This window comes from Anabrus simplex, chromosome 1 (genome assembly GCF_040414725.1).
Source record: "Anabrus simplex isolate iqAnaSimp1 chromosome 1, ASM4041472v1, whole genome shotgun sequence".
Taxonomy (NCBI): Eukaryota; Metazoa; Arthropoda; class Insecta; order Orthoptera; family Tettigoniidae; genus Anabrus; species Anabrus simplex.
In genome coordinates, this window is record NC_090265.1 from 1,016,718,077 (window position 1) to 1,016,740,814 (window position 22,738).

The window sequence follows — 22,738 nt, forward strand, 5'->3', positions numbered from 1 at the left end:
CATAGCAGGGACTGGCTACATAAGGAATGGCATTACTAGCATCGCTCATACCTCAGTCACTTTCATATCGTCAACGCTAAGTATAAGACAGAGACAGATCTATGAAAGTAACAAAATTGCTCTAGCCTATACCAGGAGACATAGTGCACTGTAACCACCAGGTCCCGCCAGCAAAGGCACTTATCAGAACTATACCGACAAAAATATCATGGATGTTCTTCGTGTTATGTTAAGAACTATGGTATAATCGAATTGGCGGAGTCAGTTTTCTTTTCAAGAAAATGAGGTTACTTTCTTACTTTCAAATTGACGAACTTCCATATGTTAAAAATATGGTTAAAAGTATTAAATGAACGAACTTCCATATGTTAAGAATATGGTCAAAAAGTGCTCAAAGTGACGAACTTCCACATGTTAAGAATATGATCAAAAAGTGCTCAAAGTGACGAACTTCCACATGTTAAGAATATGGTCAAAAAGTATTCAAATTGACGAACTTCCATATGTTAAGAATATGATCAAAAAGTGCTCTAATTCTTGTTGAAACCTACCAGAAGGTAAAAAGTGGAGATCTTAAACGTTTACGCCGGCTGGCACACGAAGACTCCGCTAGTCCCAGCGTCAAAAGCTTCAGGAGAAAAAATCCCGGCCGGTGACCTTTTTCGACCTTTCTGTTATAACCGGGATGTTTAACATAATTATGCAATCAGTGCTTCAGGCATAGAAGGTATATCAGACAGAAAGGATGCATCATATTTACCAGATACGTAAATTCGAGGTGGATGTGATTCGAGAGTTAAGAGGGCAGTACATGGAAGTGTACAACATTGATAAAGATAATATGGGCAGTTCCAGCAAGTCTTCTCGATTGTCAGTGAAGATAAAGTGTTGAAACAGAAATGACAAGATCTAGGGTCTACATTGAAAGAATCCTGTATTTAATTGAAGGAATCTTTATAGTTATAAACCACCGGACCGTCTCTAGCCCGGAGAACTTCCTCGACTCGAGCTCTCTTCCACATCAACCTGGGTAGCACGTCCACTTCTTCTTCCTTTTCTACCGCTTTTCCCACACCTGTGGTGTCGCGGGTGCGAACTGTGTCGCACGTGGGAATTTGGCCATGTTTTACCGCCAGATGCCCTTCCGTACGCCAACCCTATATGGATGGATGTAATCACTATTGCGTGTTTCAGTGGTAGTTGGTAGCGTAGTGTGTTGTGGGAATATGAAGAGGAAAGTGTTGGGACAAACACAAACACCCAGTCCCCGGGCCATAATAATTAATCAGAGGCGATTAAAATACCTGACCCGGTCGAGAATCGAACCCGGGACCCTCTGAACCGAAGGCCTCAACGCTGACCATTCAGCCAATGAGTCGGACGTAGCACGTCCACTTCTAACAAATCAGTATCCCCTACACGGTGTTTTGGATATACAGTATGACCTACCGAGCTCGATAGCTACAGTCGCTTAAGTGCGGCCGGTATCCAGTATTCGGGAGATAGTAGGTTCGAACCCCACTGTCGGCAGCCCTGAAAATGGTTTTCCATGGTTTCCCATGTTCACACCAGGCAAATGCTGGGGCTGTACCTTAATTAAGGCCACGGCCGCTTCCCTCCCACTCCTAGCCCTTTCCTGCCCCATCGTCGCCATAAGACCTATCTGTGTCGGTGCGACGTAAAGCAACTAGCAAAAAAATAACCCAGTATGACCTCGTAGTAGTTTTGCAGTTGGAGATATTCCTACCTCCACCGTCGCCAGAAGTAGGATGGTGCTAAGGATTTTCATTGGTCTCCGTCGTGCACGATGGGGCAAGAGTTTAGGCGGATCCGATGTTCACCAAGACTGTATTTGAACTCTCTTCGTCCACTCCTGCTCAGCCTTTCTAAGAGACCGTTCGGTGGACCCGATCATCCGATCCCACCATCCTCCCCCACGAAACCGCCCTTGGTGCTATGAATTTCCAGGTAACGGTGTGATGTGGGAGCCTCCGTGGCTCAGGCGGCAGCGCGCCGGCCTCTCACCTCTGGGTTACTTGGTTCATATCCTGGGCCAACGAAGTCGATTTCTGTGATTGTGAAAGGTAGTACGGATCGGACGTGATACAGAGGTAAGGTAGCTTCTATTTCTTGAGGTGAACCATTCTGAGTTGTTTTGCACGGAATACAAGTGTGAATGACCTTCTTGATCGTTTGCCGAGCTCGCAGTATCCAGAATTCACTGTGAACTTCTGCTGGAGTGATATGATCTCCGAAGTGGTGAAGTCTAATATACGTCTTGCAATTTCAATAAGTGCGTGAAACGATGGCGTCCGTCGAGGAGTACTGGATGTTTTTCTGCCATAGATAAGTCGGCTAATTGCATCATTCCTCCAAGTCGAATAAGATCATTCTAAAAAATGGGGTGGTAGCATGCCATTGGAGATGGTGAGAGAAGGGGAACATTGTTCCGAAGCGCTATCAATTCACTGGTGGAACATTCTTTTTGGACTCCTCGAATCTAGTAATGTCGTGCAACTTCTAGTCCCACAGCTGTCAAAGCGTAGGTGGATGTTTGCCTTTTCTTCGTTATAATTCTACAGCGAAAGACTCAAGCCATGTCGTAAAGTAGTTTCCAGCAAGAACTGAATCGTTCTACGTTCAGAAGTGATTCTCTCGTTGTTATCGCTAGAACTTGCGGAGGTGAATTTTTTCTTTCTGATAGTGTCGTGTAGTAGTCACTAATGCCATGGGACCAGGAATATCGTTCCTCACACAGCCAGTCTGATTCATTCCAACATTGATCAAGTGAGAGTAAATAATGTGTTCGAACACCTCAAGTGAGATCCGTTGGGTTCCGGGTCCCCAAACAGTTGTCCCCATTGAATAGGTGTGGTATTTCGATCACCCTGTTACACGCAAATGTTTTCCATTTACTAGGATCACTCCTTACCCAACCAAGTGTCACTATTGGGTCACTCCAAAAGACAGCATTGATGACGTCGAAATCGCTCCCCTTACAGATGTAGTTTCAATCTAGGGACCGTGATTCTTTACCGGAGCAAACCGAGTCTTGCTGCAGGTTAATAGTATCAGGCACGAGTTCTCAGTTTTGGTTCACACATGCAGGACAGCTCCACAGGCTCTTTCGGAAACGTCGCAAAACACACGAATTTCGGACTGCTCTTGCGATTTGCAAATGCTAATCCATCTCGGTATATGCACGTCTGATAAAATTGGCAACTTTCCCGTCCAGGACTTCCATCGTTGCGCGATATATGATTGTAATATTTCTTCTCAATCGTTTCCTCTAAGCCAAATGTCTTGAAAGAGGATTTTAGCCATGATGGATACTGTAGCGAACAAACCTAGCAGATCGTAAAATTTGGATATTGCACTGAGAAAGTTCCGCTTAGTTCCAGGTTTTTCCAATAATTATTGTATTTTAGTGATTCCAAGGTGATCGGTAAAATATCTTCCATGGTGTTTCAGTTCACTCCTAAAACACTCGTCTCTGACTTAGGCATGGTCACTCTTCCATATATCCCGTAGAGGTAAGGAACTTGTGGCCCATTTCGAGAGAGGGAGTTTGATGTGATTCAGTAACGCGGTGAGTTTGTAGTTTGTAACTAGTAAATGACTTTAATTTCCTCCGATCTACAGGATTGAAGCCTTATTGATCTACTAAGGAGAAAAATAATAATGCCCAACCTAGGCAGCTTAATCTAACATACACATATAATAATTCCTGTAAAATAAACATACCTGACACCAAAGCAAGGGAAAAAAGCCATATTGATATAAATAATAATAATCAAATGGTAACGAGGCAGAATGGTCTGTTGTCCCTAGTATAAGACAGTATGGCAGTATGGCAATGAACAACTAACTGGTAACATATTGCTATGTAGAGTACGATGTTTTGTCAGATTTGCATCTGCACTTTAAACAAGACAGTATAACAGTATGGCAATGAACAACTAACTGGTAACATATTGCTATGTAGAGTACGATGTTGTGTCAGATTTGCATCTGCACTTTAAACAAGACAGTATGACAGTATGGCAATGAGAAGCTAAACTGGTAACATATTGCTATGTAGAGTACGATGTTGTGTCAGATTTGCATCTGCACTTTAAACAAAGAGTATCTCACTTCCGGCCGGGTTCGCACTCAGCATATTCTTTCTTGAACACTGACCTCTCTGGTTCTCTACTTAAGTTGCAAATCTGGCTTCGTATTTCCTCCACTGTAGTGCCGGTGTGCAATTTTTCACCTTATGTTACTGTTGACCACTATTTGAACTCTATTGTCTCACTATATTATCTTTAGAATCCAGACAAATCACTACCTTAACTGAAACCATATTCACTCACCATTAACTTGGACCCTCAGCTCATATACCAACCATCTCCACATATTAGCTTTATCCTTAACACCTATCCAATTTACAATCACTCTCTTCCTCATTCCCTGCGCACTTTACCGCCTACGAATTTAACTATTTAATCACTCTTGTCATAGTTACGAATAACACACAAACTCCGCAATTCTCATGTGCACACCAATTTACTTTCTACTGCAAATGGCCTGTTTTGCTTCTTGTCACTATGCCTTCGTCCAATTTGTTCTTCTTACCCCATATCACCCTTGAGCTCAAACTTCTCTCTTTCGCCAGGGTACCCCTAGATTCTTCTTCCTGTCTCCCAGCCGTAATTTCACTTCCTTTGTGTGCTCTTGTCACATCTTTTGTTTCCGCCCCCACAATCGCTTCCTGTATCTTCCTTTCTTCTCTCCCACAGGCCTTCGTCCTCTGCTCCTTAAATAATGCCCTGGTCTCGCTGGTTTCCTTCCTTATTTCCCTCCTCATCTCAGCTGTTACCTCTCTGGCTCCTTCTTCGCTTGATTTGTAAATAGCTTCTATCAAGTTAATTTCTTCTTGCTGCGAGCTTTGGTCCAGTGTCTTATTTTCTTTGGTTCTTTCTTTATCTCCAGGTCCGTCTTCACCCACTTTACTGTCTCTGGCTTGCCTTTCTTCCACTCTCTTCCCCACTACCTCTTCGTTCTTCCTATTCTCTTCCATTTCCTGTAATTTCTTCGCTGTCCACACTCTGGTCCATAGTCCATTGGATACTACTAGCTGTTGCCCCTTAATGTAGGCTCTTAACCCTTGTATTTTAGCCCTAACTAAATGTTTTTCAGGGTGTTTATATTCTTTACCCCTTCTCTTCCCATGTCCCTTTTAATCCAAATTTTTGTGCTACGTATATTATGTGCGCCTCTTATCACTACTTCCGCCATCAGGGTGGAAAACAACTTCCGTTTTATCGGCCTATCACCCCGTTTTTTACTTATCCTTTCCACATCATCAATATCATCTTCACTAAAGTTAATTTTCATCATTTTCTGAATAACTTCCACAACTTTGTAGGTTGTCAGCACTTTGCCTTCCCCTTTGTCTTCCGGCACTCCATATATAAATAAGTATTTCTTCCTGCGTTCTCGGTTGCTGTCTTCAATTTCTGCTTTCAGCTTCACCACCTCTACCTGCATCTTCTTTATTTTTGCCTGTAGTGATATCATTTCTCTCTCGCTGTTTTCCACTTTGTTAATTGTGTCGTCTGTTTTTCTCTGTTTCCAACGCCTCATATGTTCAAATTTCTTCATTTGTTCTTTCATATTTTTAATCTGCTCAAACGGGCATACTTCTTCCACCACTTCTTTCACCACTCTTCTTATGACCTCCACGTCTTCCCAGTTCATGTTGCCACTGGAAGTCGGGCCGGGATTCACCTCTACACCTCCTATGGCTAACAGTACCATAATCACCGCTGCCACCAGTATCATCTCGCCCATCATTCTTGTTTCCACTTTACCTCCTTTATTTCTAACTGTTTCCTTTTTCCATCTCCCCTGCCATCTTCCAATAGCTGCACGATATTTATCCACACCAATCATCTTCCTCTTCCCTCCCGTCTTACTTTTCCACTCACCGGTCACACTCCACACCGGCTCTACCGGCACCTCACTCAGCACGTCAGTCACCGAACGCTGACTAGGTTAGACTGGGTGAGTTTGTAGTAAAGCGTAATGACCTCGTTGTCTTTTTCACTAGCTGTGAAGACATCCATAAAGGTAGACTTGTCCGGTACTGGATTTCTTCGGATAGCTGTCTGATTTCGGCGCTGCTACCCCTCGTGGAGGGCTCACTAGTTTGTCCAAATGAAAGGCACGTAAAACGATACGGAATGCTTTCATGACATAGTTTCCTTCGTTATTCATTTTTAGCCGATATCAAAGAAAGCTAGCCAATTTCTGCTGTCGCCGTCGTGAAGAGATAACTGTAGATACTGGCAACTGACTTCGTCGCACACATCCGAAGACGCAGCAAAGTGGCAAGTATCTCTGGTAGTAGGTTAAGTCCAACTTCCAAGGCATCATTGAGGAACGGGGAACCCTCTTCATGTGGAGAAGCGTCAAAAACGATTTTGGATTCAGTGCTATCTTTCGTCTCTTCCTTAACCGCGTGATGGGGTGAATAAAATATCTCTTCAAGTGTCGTGGGTAGGAGCAATTTCTACTTGTGCATTCGAAATGTAATTAAGCATCAGTTGGTGACACAATTTTAAATTCATTTTTCTGTATCCTCTTTTTCCTTTCTGGGTAGCTTAACGACTCTTATACCATTCAACTTCAGTCCTCTAAGATTCATAACATTCTTGAAGAAATGAAATGGCGTATGGCTTTTAGTGCCGGGAGTGTCCGAGGACATGTTCGGCTCGCCAGGTGCAGGTCTTTCGATTTGACTCCCATAGGCGATCTGCGCGTCGTGATGAGGGTGAAATGATGATGAAGACAACACATACACCCAGCCCCCGTGCCAGCGAAATTAACCAATGATGGTTAAAATTCCCGACCCTGCCGGGAATCGAACCCGGGACCCCTGTGACCAAAGGCCAGCACGCTAACCATTTAGCCATAGAGCGGGACATCCTTGAAGAATGTCACTGTCTTTGGTTGCCAGAACACGTTCTTGATTTTCTGCGATGCCGAAGGTCTCCAGTTCCCAGAATATGCATAAGGGTATCGTCTGATACGCGAGAGATGTCATCAGTCGTTTTAATTAAATTGGAGAGTGAGATATGCTGGACTGTAATTTGGTTTACTGTAGTGTCGAATCTATTCCCGCTGAGGACCCATCCGAGGATCGTTGGAAGGAGGACTGAGGATGACGTTACTCGAATCAGATTTTCCATCTTCGATGGTTAGTTCACAGCAATCGTCCTTCGGGTCACCTGGTCTCAATTTACCAAGAGATACCAGTGCATTCATGTCGTATGGTACTACTGGATGGCTTTAAGTTGGCGTTAGTGTAGAATACGTAATATCAAAATTTTATCCCTCGTCTGGTACTTGTGATGCAAAACGATGACTCGACAGATATCACCACAAGATTTATTTGGTCAGTTATCTTACGTTGTATTGAATCGGCCAAGGATGAGGTGATGAAACTCGACTGGCTTCCGGCGTCTAGAATTCATCCAGTAAGTTTACTTTTCCCAATATTGGTCCAGTTATACGTACTTGGAGTGTCTGAAGAAATGTAAAATTTGGAGTTGAGACGTCAATTTTATCCACCGAGTTAGGCAGAATTTCTGTGTTGTCACAGACAGGAACATGATGTAGTTTCCTACATTTTTGCATCGCACTTTGCCTCGTTCAGGCCCACGATTAAGGAACAGAAAACATCGGTTTGTAACCTTTAATTTCTCAATTATCTTCTTAATGCTCGTCATTCGCTTACATTGGCCGCGGTTCTGGCGTTGTAAAACACTGGGGACTTAAGTGCCGTCAGGTTCCAAAGACAACTGCATTAGTATCCATGGGCTCCTGCTTCCTGGGCAGCCTATTCATGATAAATTCATGGTAAGGAATTGAGTATATAAAGAGTGGCCCACTTAAAGCTTTCACCGCAAATATATGTGGAACAAAACGACACATTGAAAAATGACTTTCACGGGTATTAAGGCAGGGAAGGGAGTAAGTAAAGTAAATACTATAAGCCAGTCAAAAACGTAAGAAAATATTACTTTGAACATAAGTTTTTTATGGACACTCTGTATTATTTCTTGCACAATCGTTAACATGAAAAATCACATGAAGAATGGCATTTGTTTCATCGCAATAGGTCAATTACATCCCGAGATTCAAGCGCGAACCTCAAGCGCCTCTAATCGCGATGTGATAGACGAACTACGATGCGACAAGCGCTGTACTTAATGTTATTTGTAACACTGAATCTCGGGATGTGCAACTGCTGCGCGTTTCGTTCATCTCAAGCGTCAACTTCACTGTGGGAGTTTGAAACTGATCCATTTTTGCATTCTCTCTGACTGTGACTTGTGCTCTCTGAACGTCTAGGAGCATTGTTAGGATATAGATTCTTTGAAATAAAATGGTAGCACATAGTTGATTGGAAGTGATCCCCTTTTTTCATTTTAATCTATTCACTACCTTCACGTTGCAATATATCGGGATGTAATTGACCTATTGCGATTAAACAAACGCCATTCCTTATGCGATTTTTCATGTTAACGATTGCGCAAGAAATTATACAAGTGTCCGTAAAAAAAACTTAAGTTTATGTTGAAAATCATATCTTCTTACGTTTTTGACTGGCTCATAGTATTTACTTTAATTAGCCCCTTCCCTGTCTTCGTACACATGAAAGTCGTTTCCCAATATATCTTATTGTTCCAGATATATTTGCGGTGTAAGTTTTAAGTGGGCTACCCTGTATCTATACCACTCTAACGAAGTCCGCAGTAAGAATCCTTTCTTCTTTTCAGCTCTCTGCAGAAAATGCCTCAATGTAACTGAAATAGCACATGAACTGGAAAATATACCTAAGGGCATAGATACTCCTAGCGAATTTAGTAATGATAGTGAGGAGGCGTTTTCTGTAGAGTTCCATAATGCTGAAAAACAAGAAAGGACTTTTACTGCAGACTTCATAAGAATGGCAATCTATATCTAATCACTCAGCTACTGGAATACGGCTAAATAATTACTACTATAGTTACTAGTAATGTTAATGTTAATAGTACTGTTACTACCAGAGTCAAATAATAATAATAATAATAATAATAATAATAATAATAATAATAATAATAATAATAATAATAATAATAATAATAATGGCGCGTGGCCTCATGAGAGTCCTGGTGAAAGTCTTTCGGTTTGACGTCCTATAGGTGACCTGCGCGTCTTCCAGGATTGGGTGCTACATACGATGAATTTTAATGATGAAGGCAGGACAAATGCCGAGTCCCCAAGCCACAGGATATGGAAGTTAAAATCCCCAACCTGGCTGGAAATTGAACCTGGAACGCCTTGGGCCAACGGCTAGCATGCTGGTATTGAGCCATGGAGCCCGACAACACAGTCAGATGAAATTTACTCATTTTTAGGCTTACAATTCCTTTTTGGCTACCATCGGAGTGAAGTAGTTTGTCATTCATATTCACCTTGAAAACATTCCCGTTAATACTGTCCGAAGTTACATTTTGGCCCAAATGACTAATATTTCTCGTATTTATAGTTTCATACATGTTTGTACATCAAAATGTACGGAACATATCAGCAAAACATATTAAAATTTTGGTCCAAAAAAATTAAAAATTAATAATTTAGTAAACAAAGGGTTATACTGCGGTGTAATTCTCTGATGCGCCCGGTACATATTAAATGTACTTGATACGTATTTTTCACGCCCACTACAGTAAGTATGCTATTATGATGTGCTTAGGAAGGAACTGGATTATAGATACCAGCGTTCTGAAAGTGAGAAAAGATAATTCACCTCCTTAGGGATGTAATTAAAAGAGAAAATTTACCGGCAGTCGCATAGAATCAAACACAGAGAATACTAAAACTCGTCGTACTCGGTAGTATTAATTCTACAAAATAGAGGTAATTTAAAATTAAAATCTATTTTATTACGTAGAATGGGGGAGTTCAGAAGTGTTATATGTAATTCGCAAGTTAAGTACAGATTTACATGCCTCGGAGTCGATTAACTGGATTGGGATAAAATCCGTAATCTTGATAACATGAGCTCTGATGCACCGAAACAATAATATGGGATTAACGAAGCCCATCCAACAGCACTTCAAGCCCGATCTTGATTCAAGTACAGTTCTAGTTAAAATTGTCAATAACGATATGGTAGATCAATATTAGTGAAACAAAGTCCAACAGAGGACCCGTTTGAAACACTCCAGTTTCTATTCACAGACTTACTTCGCCCGTACCATCAAGGAGCATTCCTACTTACAATGAATAAATGAATGGAAAACAAATCACAACTTACGAAAGGCAAACACTACGCAACCATTCATCGCACCATCATCAGGAAACCGTGGTATAGTAATATGTCTGTCACCAGACGACATGTAACATCTATCATCAGAATGAGGCTTGGGCATTGTCACTGAAGCCACTCGCAGAGCAATGGAGCACATGAATCTCCAAACTGGATGGCTGTTCATGGCGAGTTAGCAGACTTAAATCACTTACTACTTCCTTGCAAAGTACACAGTCGAAGTTTTATATTACACTCGTGAAGTTTTTTCTCTGTTATTGTACTATGTCACACCGACACAGATTGGTCTTTTGGTCACGATGGGATACCACAGGGCTAGGATTTGGAGGGAAGTGACCGTGGCCCCGATTAAGGTAACCACCCGGATTTTCCCTGGTGTGAAACCTGGAAATAAGCCAAGCTGAGTGTCTCAGGCGGTTGAGGCGCTGGCCTTATGACCCCAACTTGACAGGTTCGATCCTGGCTCAGTCCTGTGGTGTTTTAAGGTGCTCAAATACGTCAGTCTCGTGTCGGTAGATTTGCTGGCACGTAAAAGAACTCTTGCGGGACTAAATTCGGGCACCTCGGCGTCTCCAAAAACCGTAAAGTAGTTATTGGGACATAAAGCCAATATTATTATTATATTATTAAAACTGGAAATAACGAAAAACCAAGGCTGCCGGTCGTGGGGTTGGAACCCACCATCTCACGAGTTCAAGCTCACAGCTACGTAACCGAAACCGCGTAGCCAAGTCACTCGGTCCTCAAGCTAAATATCCCTTCAACATCCAGTTCAACTTTATTAACATACAATTATAACTGAATATATCAGAACAAACAAACCCCATGACGCAACAGCCCCGAAGGACCATGGCCTACCAAGCGACCTCTGCTCAGCTCGAAGGCCTGGAGATTACGAGGTATCGTGTGGTCAGCACAACAAATCTTCACGGTCCTTATTCTTGGTTTTTCTAGACCTGGGTCGCCATCTCACTGTCAGAAAGCTCCTCAATTGTAATCACATAGGGTGAGTAGACCTCGAAAGTAGCCCTCGATCCAGGTATAGTCCGCGCACCTTTTAGCTATATAAATTCGTACGGGTTTGAGGAGTAAGGAGGGAGCTCTCACGGTTGTGGTTATACTGCCAACTGAATGGAAATGAAATCTGAATTGAATCGATCGATATGAATTATCTAAACATTTATTATCTTACGCCGACAACTGGGTCACACATACATTATTTAACATTATGTAACATTTCTTGATGCCAAACTTGTCCCTAGCATGAATTCTATATTTTGGCTTTGCTGTATAAACAACAGTAGCTGTACGTAAAGTGTACACCAGATGTCGCACAGCGATGCGTAAGCGATTCATAGTTTGTGTTTCAAAGGTTGCCAATACGAATCTCGAAGATAACCGAGGTCGACCGATTCAGCATGTGCATGTATCACTAAAAGATGCGCGTACTATACAAATGCCTGTCCTGGCTGGGAATCGAACCCGGTGCCTCCGGGTAAGAGGCAGGCACGCTACAATTAATTTTCGATCCACGGCCAATATATGTTCGCTATGTTTGGCATTTTGAAGGTCCCTAATATCACTTTATTTTTGGTTTTTTCCTACCGGGGCTGAATAACCAATAGATAAAATGCCATGACAGGCCCCATTCCAACAATCTCAGGCCGGGCAGACTGTATAGTCAGTCAGACCGAAAGCTATTTTAGAAAATACAAATAAAAGGAAGCTCCTGTTAAATAGTGTTCGCAGCCGATTAAAATACAAAGGAAAAGAATCAACGAACATCGTGTAGGTGACTCACGCACTTCCAGTCGAGCTTGTCTTGGATAACAGCTTAAAATATATAAAGAAAACATTACTTCCTTTTAAAAGTTGTCTTATTTCTAGTGCTCGAATATAACTTATTTGTTCCATTTGGGCTCCATATATGTGCACTAATGTACTTCTTTGTATATTCCACAGCGATTACGTCCAAGAAACAAGGGTTAGATTACGCTGGAGTGTCGCCTCGGCAATAGCATTGTAAATGGACAGGCCCACCAAGCCGAAGATCGCGTGGAGGTTAGAGCGGCTGCGATCACTGTAGTTCAGCTAAAGAAAACTAATACTTAATGCTGGTAAAATGAACCCTTCGTTACTTTCACATACGAGACCTTACAGCACTAGCCCGTAGATGTCCCTCTGTAGATTAGAGCGACATTAACATTAATCAACATTTAGTTCTATTTAGTTGGTGCTCAAAATAATTCCTTTGTTTCCGTTGGCCATATTAAACTCCGTCACATCTTCCGAATGAACACGGGGAGAACATCTAAGATCAACGTATTTACTATGAAGAAATGTTTTTACTTCCAATTACTTTACGACCATGGAGCGACGAAGCATCCTACATTGAAAATGAATTTCGAGAAGTATGAAGGGGTGGGAAATATATTACTAGTGTTAGGAATTCCATCTTCAATGATTGTTAACGAATTAGTTTGTGATCAGAGGACAAAACAGTTTCCTGTTGTGAAGAAATATGGAGAATTTGATCGTTTTAACAAACTCTCATTTTTCATTTAGAAATACATTTCAAAGATGTTCATAGATGAAACCTACTATAAAACGATAAATTAAGCAGCATAAATTTAAGTATTACTTTCATAGCTGTGTATTTTTCTTTACCTAAGAAGATTGCATATGAAAAACTAATTTCTTTCTAAATATATAACAGTGCACTTGTTTCTTTACGGTGTATGCAATAATGAACAGAAATGAAGATTATATGTAGAATTATTATTTTATACATCGTTAGGTACGTAGACATAGAACCTTTTCTGCGACGTGTTTCTTAAATTAGAAGGTGAATTCTTGAGATAATAATTGTGGGGAGTAGTATATTGGGTACAATGATGTTCAGTAGAGGATTGGAAGTCGTGTTGAGAAAATCATATATTGACCTCGTGAAAATTTCGAATATTTTGCGCACAATATTGCATGATGGTTGATCAGTACTACCCTGATATCTGTATGCATGGTGCTCTGTTTGAACCTCGAAATTTAATAAAAGATTTTCACGTCTGAATCGAATTCCATGTTTTTAGATTGTTCCTCCCCTGTAAAGGCATAATAGCTGTAATTAGTAGTCATGCATATTTTCTATTCTTTTCATTTTTATGATATATAATAAATTACAATAAATAAATAAATAGTGTTGTGAATTAGGAAGACATTTGTGTACTTATTGTCCCGCATGGAAACCTGGCATAAGTAGAGAGAGATCGTGCATGGTTCATGTTAGAGTCTGGGTAATAGTTTCTTCCTGATTAAAAATAACTAGTGAACATAACGCAGAATCATTGAATTCCAGTTCTAGTTAATAAAGTAATCTTAATTACTTATCTTTACACATAATTACATTTTTTATCTCAATGCAGTTTTGAATACCTATTTTTATTTTTTGGTAATCAGGTTGTCTGTGTAAATATCTGTAATAAAATTTACACTTAGTATATATGACATCAATTTACAAATACATCACAAGTATCAGGTAGCCTTCCAGTGCCCTACTTTCTACTTGTAAGTGTCTCGCAATGCACTGGTGATGAACGGGATGCCTGATCGCTGATTTACAAAGGAGCGCTACAACGTGCTGTATTTCGGATATGAAACAAATAGCAGCCATTTTACTTTACACATTCTGTAAAAAGGTGCATTTTTAAAGACGTAGAAAATAAAATTAATACTCTTTAATTTATAAACGTACAGACATTCCATTGTACCAAAAAGTTCCTTGTATATTGTATGTGCCTTCAACGATCCATTAGCTGTCACTTGCAACTCTTCGGCGAAATTCATGTATAGAAGGGAGACAACTATTTGGGAACTCCTGCGCATACCGTCTGCGAGCTTCGGCTGCACTCCGACTACATTCTCCTTAGATTAAAATTATGTCTGTGGATTCGTCATTGATGAACACACCAGTTATTGTTGATATGTTGACAGCAACTGTGGCAGATACTAGCCTACTATTGAGCGTACGAAACGGGGCTTCTTAACACACGGAGGCGCATTTGACGGGTTGCACTGAAAAACATGCAGTGAGCGGCCGTCTGGTTGTCACTCTTCATATTTATTTTTACAACTTGCTTTACGTCGCACCGACACAGATAGGTCTAATGGTGACGATAGGACAGGAAAGGAAGGAAGCGGCAGTGGCCTTACTAAAGGTACAACCTCAGTATTTATTTACCTGGTGTGAAAACGGGAAACCACAGAAAACCATCTTCAAGGCTACCGACAGTGGTGTTTGAACCGAATATCTCCCGATTGCAAGCTCACATCTTCATATTTTGACGTAAATAACCTGCAGGCAGTAATAGCCCTGTGAAAATTAGTTATTAGATATCCCGTTTATCACTGCTGCATGCGGGATGCTTTGCCTATAAGTAGGGAGTACGGCGTTGGCGGTCCACCTGGTATATACGGTTTATTGCAGTGACACTGACTGTACAAGGAAAAGAGGAGGAATGGAACAAATTTACGCTCTATTACAGAACTGTTAGAGAAATCTAAAAATAACTACATTGAGTGCGTGATGAGAGAACAGGCAAGTTACGCTTTATGTCAGATAAAATATAGATCAATTCACAACTTCAGTACTGTATTGGCAGCAAAAGTAACATTTTTAGGATTCTTTCACTCAGATGGTTTGATTTGTTTTCTAAAACATTTTTCGTAAATGTTTCAATTTCATTCTTGTTTTCGTTTCTTATTTGTTGTAAGTTATCTACTTAACTTACCTTTTACTATATAAATAAAATCAATATTGTTAGCTTGCATATGACAGCCCTCCCTTCTCATACTCTTACCTTCTATGTAAACATTGTTGTTAATACAGTCGAACCTCGATATCTTGAACATCCAATCCTCGATTTTTCAGTATCTCGAAGTAACTTCAATTTCCCGGCCGTTTGTTCTATTCTTCACGAGTATTTATTTCTCTATTGCTCAAAATTCGGTTACACGAACACCTCGATTTTTCGAAGCAAACATTTCCTCCCTTGAGGCAAAAAGTACTCTGTAACTCGAATTTTGTACAAGATTGACTGTGCAATACAGTGTTTGTAGTTTGTGAGGAAAAGTTAACAAGTAAAGAAAGAGTAGGGTTAGAGTGATGCTGAGAGCTAATATGACGGGAACTGAAAAACAAACTTATAGTGATCGGAAAATCAGCAAAGCCTAGCTGGTTTTCGGATGTGAATTCATTACCGGTCACGTACGAAAGCCACCACGAAGTCGTGGATGACAAGCTCCATTTACGAAACTTGGCTGCGTGGTTTCGAACCTAGTCAGTCAAATATAAATGACAGTGTTTCTCGGAGCAATAAATGTTGTTGAAAAGCACGTGGAAGAAATGAAGGTTAATAATGAGAAAACAGGAGAGACTAACGGATTTTTTCCAAAGATGTAATTTCTTGTTTCATTACTGTACGTACTGTATTCTATATTCAAAAATGTTACTTTCATAAGGGCCATAATTAAAGCAGTGCCGTAAAATACGAGTTTGTAATATATTTTTAAATACTGTAAAAATACTGAATTCAGTATAAGCCCGTAGATACATATGATTCAGTTATGTGCACTATATATGCTCAAAGACGGTATTCTCTATATCTTGAAATTTCGATAACTCGAAATAAAATTTAGCTCCCGACGTAATTCGAGATATCGGTTCCACTCTATATAAGAGCGATTTGATGCAATTCAACGTCGAAATGTAATTATTATTTATTTATCGTATGAATTTTAAAATTCACATATAAAAAATAAAGGTAAATTTCAAAATCATACACCAAATATTTGTTGAATGTTTGCTGACTGCACTTCCTCCTCTTTTCCATGTACCATCACCACTCTGTATTGAAGTATTCTTTGTAGAAGCAGCTTATTTGGCTCTTCATTAACTGTCGTTTCACGGCTTTCTTCTAACATCTCATTCATAGCTTCATTTACTTGTACTAATGCTTTTCTTTGTGTGTTCTACAGCAAGTACGTCCAGGAAACGTGGGCGGTGGCACTCCCGGGCAAGGGGCTTCATCATGCGGATGTTCGCATCACTTTGCCTCTGCAATTCCAACGGCGCCAAGGGTTCGTAAGACAAGCGTCGCCAGATGTAGCACCAGCGCCATCGCCGGTGATGCGAGACGCGCTCCCAGGCTCGCCAAAGACCAACCCTACAGTGACTCCATACTCAAATGGAACGATGCTCCTTCTTCCAAGTTGTGTATGCCCCGCGTTGTGATGTTCGTGTCTCGTAGAACTACCGGTTGTTCGTATGAAAATGTAATCACGTACGTGGTATTTTAGTAACATAGATCATAAATATTATACTCACCATCAGTTCGCCTGAAAAGTTTCTGTTGGTAAACAAAGTGTCTAAACAGATTAAGAAGACTGTCCTATATATGTCAATCAGAAACTAGTAGAATTCATTAACTCGTCACCATCTTAAATATACCAAAGTGAATTTTTAAGCTTGGTAGAAGGAGGAAAGGTATTTTTAAATAATTCATATTAATTGAAGTCAATTGACCATGGATGATTGCCAACCAAGAATGGATGATTTAAAATTTGTGCTTTTTAGTTTTTCTTGTTTATCAGATCATAACTTCCCATGGCTATGATCACGATATCAACAGGCACATAGTACTACAAGCTTATTTAGACAATTAATTTAGATTTATGTTTACAAGGAACACTCTCACTCTATTCGATATGTTTTCTACCTGTTATTGACGAGACTAAAAGTATAAATATTGAAAGAACTACAATCTCGTTCCATTACAAAGTTTAAAGTTTCATCTTTTTATGTAGACAATCTAAAATTGGTCACTGTGAGCTTTCAAAAATATTTTACTTCAAAATGAGAATTGTGCAAATGATTCGACTTTAGAGTTTGTAAATACTTTCATTTCTTCTTTAATGACCTGATTGAATTTCAGATTAATTTTAGTTTTGTGAGAAACTAAGTTAATTTGAATTTATATTAAATTTGGTCGTTGCATATTCATTACATTATTGGGATTGACGACAACATTCTAATGATAGAGCATTGTCTACAGAGCATGTATTCATGCGAAGATAAAATATGTAGAAATATGAGAAACAAATTTGAGAATTTTCATGAGTTCGGTAACGTTCGAGAAGGGTGCAGACAGCAGGATTGTCATATGAAGTAAATAGAATGCAAGATGATTTTTACAAGATTAAAACCGACACTTTATTTAATTTCAGATGTTATCCACGAAAAACATTACAGAGAAATTATCTCCCTCTCTCCCTCTCAGTATCCTACAAATTCGTCCTAAGAAAGGTGCAGGCTTTACCGTATTCACTACGGTTTACGATTCAAGACATGACTGTTATTCTGCACACTTTCTGAGCTACTGAGTGACTCGAATTTTTTCCTCAAATAACTTTAGGGCATTGTAGTGCTGTAAGATATCTCTATTTTTGAATGTGACTTTTTAACAAATTAATTTAATTTTCTATCCTGCTCTTGTAATTTAAAATAATATTTTGCATTAAATGAAAAGTCAGAACAATATTCTTCTAGATTTAACTATCTAATAATAAAAAAGAAGATGAGAACTATGATAAAAATCACAAAGGAAGTAGCGTTTGATTTCGCTGGGTTTCACATACAAGTGAGTACAATTCACAATATGTAATAATGATATATTTTTAAATGTCATATCTACATTCATTAAGTGTCTCAGTGGAATTCATATTACAGTTGAAAGGCAATCATGATGTAACATATGTAAAGAATGGTGACGTAGGCACTTTCTACTCCTCACTTTATTTATTTATTAAATGTTTAATACTATTTACGACTCTTTAATTATTTTGAACCAATCACCCTTCCATTGTTGCCTCTCCTACTCTCCATATTCCTGTTTAGCACCGTTTCCTCATTTTCTCTCTTGATTTTCTGTCATTCTTCCCATCTATTGTAATACATGTTTAGTCCTTTATAAATCTATTGTATTTACGAAATATTAGTTCATGCTACGTTTCGGAACCTCAATATCTACTTCCTAGAGTAAACTATCACAGAATATTGGTGCATTTTTGTGGAAAGATGTGCTTGCCAGCATTAGTGTGCGTAGTGTGCAAGAAAATGTTTATGAAGCAGAAAGGAACCCGAATTAAAATACATTAAGGACAGAAGCTACGTACATAAGAAGAATTCCTTGTAAGTTTCTCTCGATACGGAGAACATGTTCAAAAGCAGTTAACAACTAGTGGAGGTTCAGATCTTAAAATACTGTTTGGCGAGGATCCCGTTCAGTAATAAAGCGAATATTACACTCGCCTGGAATACGAATGATCTCGTGTTTCCCTTCAGATCGAGACACAATACCTGCTGAGATTCGACTAGAAGGTACCACCTTTTATTCTATACCGTGAATATGACACACAGATTACAGTAGATGTAGGATGTAGTGGTTACAGTCTGTCTCACCACGTTTGAGAGTCGGAGTATGCAACCTCTGTGAGGTTTGTGTCCCTACATGAACATTTGCACAAACATTAACGTTGCTCATCTTCGATATCAGTTTTACAAATTCCGTGAAGAAAATCCTGGAAGTACTCTGGATAAAGTAACACGTGCAGTGGCCGATGTAACAGAAATTTCTAAGGCCAGCATTTACCATGCTAGTAAAAGATTTAAGGTTGACACGAAATTGGTTACTCTTAAAAAAACACGTAAATCCACAAGGCTAAGTGAAAAATACGACAGTTTTACGAAAGACTTCATCCGTAAAACACGACTTTTTAAGTAACGAAACACCAACTGTTAATAAAATTCTACCGTCAGTTAATAGTGACGACACATTGCTTACATTTTCTCGTCCAACCCTTCACAGACTTTTGAAAATTATGAACTTCACTTAAATGTCCCGAAATCGCCAGTGAGCGCTTATTGAAAAGAATAAAATATTATGGAGAAGAAAATATTTACGTCAAATTAAGAAATTTGCTGAAGAGGATTGATCTATTTATTTCCTTGATGAAACATGGGTAAATCCAGGGCACACTACTACGAAAATTTGGAAAGATGAAACTATAAAATCTAGTAAAGATGGATTATTTAGGGTGTTACCGAGTATGTTGAAATTTCCCTCCGGCAAATGTAAACGGCTTATTGTTGTCTACATAGGATATGAAGACGGATTGCTCAGGCGAAACCAGTCTAATGAACGAAAGAGAAATGTTTTGAACAGGTAGTACTTCAGAATTCACGTGTTTGCGGTTGCTTTTTTCGACTCTCAAACAGGGTGAGACAGACTGTAAGTAACAATTTTGTTTCGCTATTGCTAAGTCTGGTGCAGTCTCTGTAAGGCTGACTTCCCACTGTGGGGGGTAAAAGGTAGCTTTGTAAAATAAGTTAACAAAAGCTCGTACGGAGGAACTTTATTTTACAGCCAGATGCACAGTATTAGGGCACTGATACGCTTTACTATTGAACATACTCACCATTCTTGTCTATGCACTTGTTCAACGACACGCCAAGGCTTTGATGCCGGCAGGGAAAGAATCTGAGTCCAGTACCTGAAGCTACGTCATGACAGCCGTATCGTCGATGAATCGCTTACCACCAAGGTGCTTCTTTAACGGCCCGAAGAGATGGAAGTCAGTGGGTGCCTGGTCCAGGCTGTGGGGGGGATGGTCATCGCTCAGCCCAGCTCAACTAGGTTTGCCTCGTTCTAGGTGAGATAGAATGAATATTGCTGTGTTATTATATGTCCTTATTTTGTGGTGGGGTGCCATGGGACTCCAACCCCGCCTCACAGCCCGTAGTGACCTATCTGTTTGGACAAATAACCGACAGGCGAGTACTAACGCAGGAAAATAGCCCAGTGCGAGAGTACAGAATAACTTGAGGTGCAAAGGCTAGTCTTCTGCCAGCTACTTCCACCCCTCCGTAAAGGAGAAGTTATGAGAAACCTCCCTCAACCCACCAGGCAATCCCATATCCCCTTTCGGCACTGGTTACTCTGTCGCGGTCGTACCAAGACATCCCCGGCGCTAGACCACTGCCGCTCAAGAGCCACTGTCACCCCCGGTCCATGGCCGCTGCAAGGCTTTCCAAGGTGGAAATTCGAAAAGCCACCAGCAGGTAGTCAGTGAACAAAAATTTGGCGTGCGTTCAAGAGAGAATTGATCCTAGAAACTATAGTCTTGCAAACGCCCATGCAGATGGCCAGTCATGCAAAAGTTCTTCCGTACGGAGCTACTTCGCATACCCCCTTCAAATTACTATATTACTGCAGCCACCTCTTATAACATTAAGGACTGATCGCATAGAGAACGTGGTGCCGCACCATTGCTGTCACACAAGATAAGGTAAGGTGTTAAATCTAATAATAATGGCGTATGGCCTGCGAAGAGGCCTGGTGCAGGCGACCTGCGCGTCTATCAGAATACGGCCTTACATATGATGATTTCTAATTATGAAGACGGAACACACACCCAGCCCCCAGCCATCGGAATTAACGAATGAACGTTAAAATCTCCGACTAGGCCGGGAATTGAACCCAGTACCCACTGGATCAAAGGCCAACACGTTAACCATTTATCCATAGAGTCGGACATTAATCCTAATGACCAGGGCTTACTTCATTATATTAAAGCTCACACAACATTTACGTCTGGTAGAGGAAAAACGATTGATATGGCGAGCATCACATATCGGCTAACGTTCAACTCTGGTCTTCTGGAGGGAATTCCCCGTAATATTCACATTGCACTGTTGGAGGTTTGGCCAGTACCTAACAAATGGCACAGGAAAAGGTATTAAAAAACCTTTTCACTGCCCGAAATTTAAAAGCTTCTCTTAAATAGCAATAGTAAGAGATACAGTAATATGCAATGAAGTAGAAATAAAGAAGCGCGGCTCAGGATAACTGGTGGTGGTGGTGATGGATGCTGTTAAGGGGCATCCAATTAGGTTACTACCCTCTCTTAACGCAGCTGTATCGGGGCCACGTATCACTTGATCTATATTGTGTTTGAGAGTTGGAATATGTAATCTATGCGAGGTATGCTTTTCATAACGCACTCCCTATATGAATATCTGCACAAAAAATAACGTTGCTCGACTTACATAGTTTAAAAAGAAATGTAACAAGCCTAACATATGATGCTCTTTTAGAAATGTAATAATTTTGGATTTCATGTTGCGGTGTGTTTCTACTCAAACAGGCAGCTAATATTTCAATGAGTTCACATATCTGATAGGCGCATTGTGGCTGGCGTGGTATTTGTACATGGCTGAACATTAGGTTGTCCTTATCTTCAGTCTCTTTACTACAAACCTCACAGCGGAAAATCGAATTGTTCTAACTCCTCTGTGATTAAAAAAACAAAAATCGTAATAATAATGAGGATTATTTCCCAGGCAAAACAGTCTAATGGACGAAAGAGATATGATTTGGAACAGGCAGTATTTCAGTGCTTGCGATTTTTTTCTTCGACTCTCAAACATGGTGAGACAGACTGTAGATAGAATTGAACATCTTAGCACAGAATAGGGTGGCATGGATAGCTGCATCAAACCAGTCTATGGACTGATGACCTAAACAAGAACATTATTATTATTCCGGAGATTCAATGGCTCAGAGAGGCATAAGAAGCGTGTGGGTTGAATGGTTGCACAAGGAATTAACTAGAGCAGAACTTAAGACAAATTTTGAAATTTAATTTCTTCCCTCTTTTTTCTACTTTAAATATTAAGAAATAGAAAATCTGAATAAATAACAACAAGACTAATGATCTCGTCACCTCTAACAATAACAGGGACTTAGAAGTCCGAAAATCAGGCACAAAACTTGCGATAATTAACAGTAAAAGAATAGAGCCTTATTGTTCTTGAAAGGTACAAAATTTACAAGAGCACTATTTTCTCCGATCATTTACACTACATGGGAGTCTGCGCTCCAAAAATTCCACAGTCCAGTCTCGCAAAGGCATAAATTTCTTATGGCACACCCAAGTTCCACCGGAAAACCTATCGGTTGTCCTCACATTAAATATATATACAGTTTCCCGATGGGGTCGTATCTATTACCCAACAGTTATATAATTCACTCTTCCCAAATAAAACTAACACCAGAAATATAATTACCGAAAAAACAGGCATGATTGCCCATACTAAATGGCCTTAATGACAAAATAAAGTGGTTGCACGTAACCGGCTATAAACAAAATGCAAGAAAGCGAAGCACCTGTACTCCATCTAGAATTTTTTAAAATCCTAACTGGGCTTATGGCCCAAAGACACAGAGGCTAATCCTATACTACAGCGGGGTGACTATATGAGAA

General features: G+C 40.1%; 1 protein-coding gene across 1 annotated transcript in view; it reads left to right on the forward strand.

The window, feature by feature from the left end:
- LOC136875719 (uncharacterized) overlaps positions 1 to 18,236 on the forward strand; it is a 265,125-nt gene extending 246,889 nt beyond the window's left edge. Inside the window, exon 3 of the mRNA XM_067149292.2 lies at positions 16,394 to 18,236. Coding sequence (XP_067005393.1) covers positions 16,394 to 16,503 — 110 coding nt within the window. The 3' untranslated portion in view covers positions 16,504 to 18,236. The remainder of the gene's footprint in view (positions 1 to 16,393) is intronic.
- Positions 18,237 to 22,738: the final 4,502 nt, after the last annotated feature.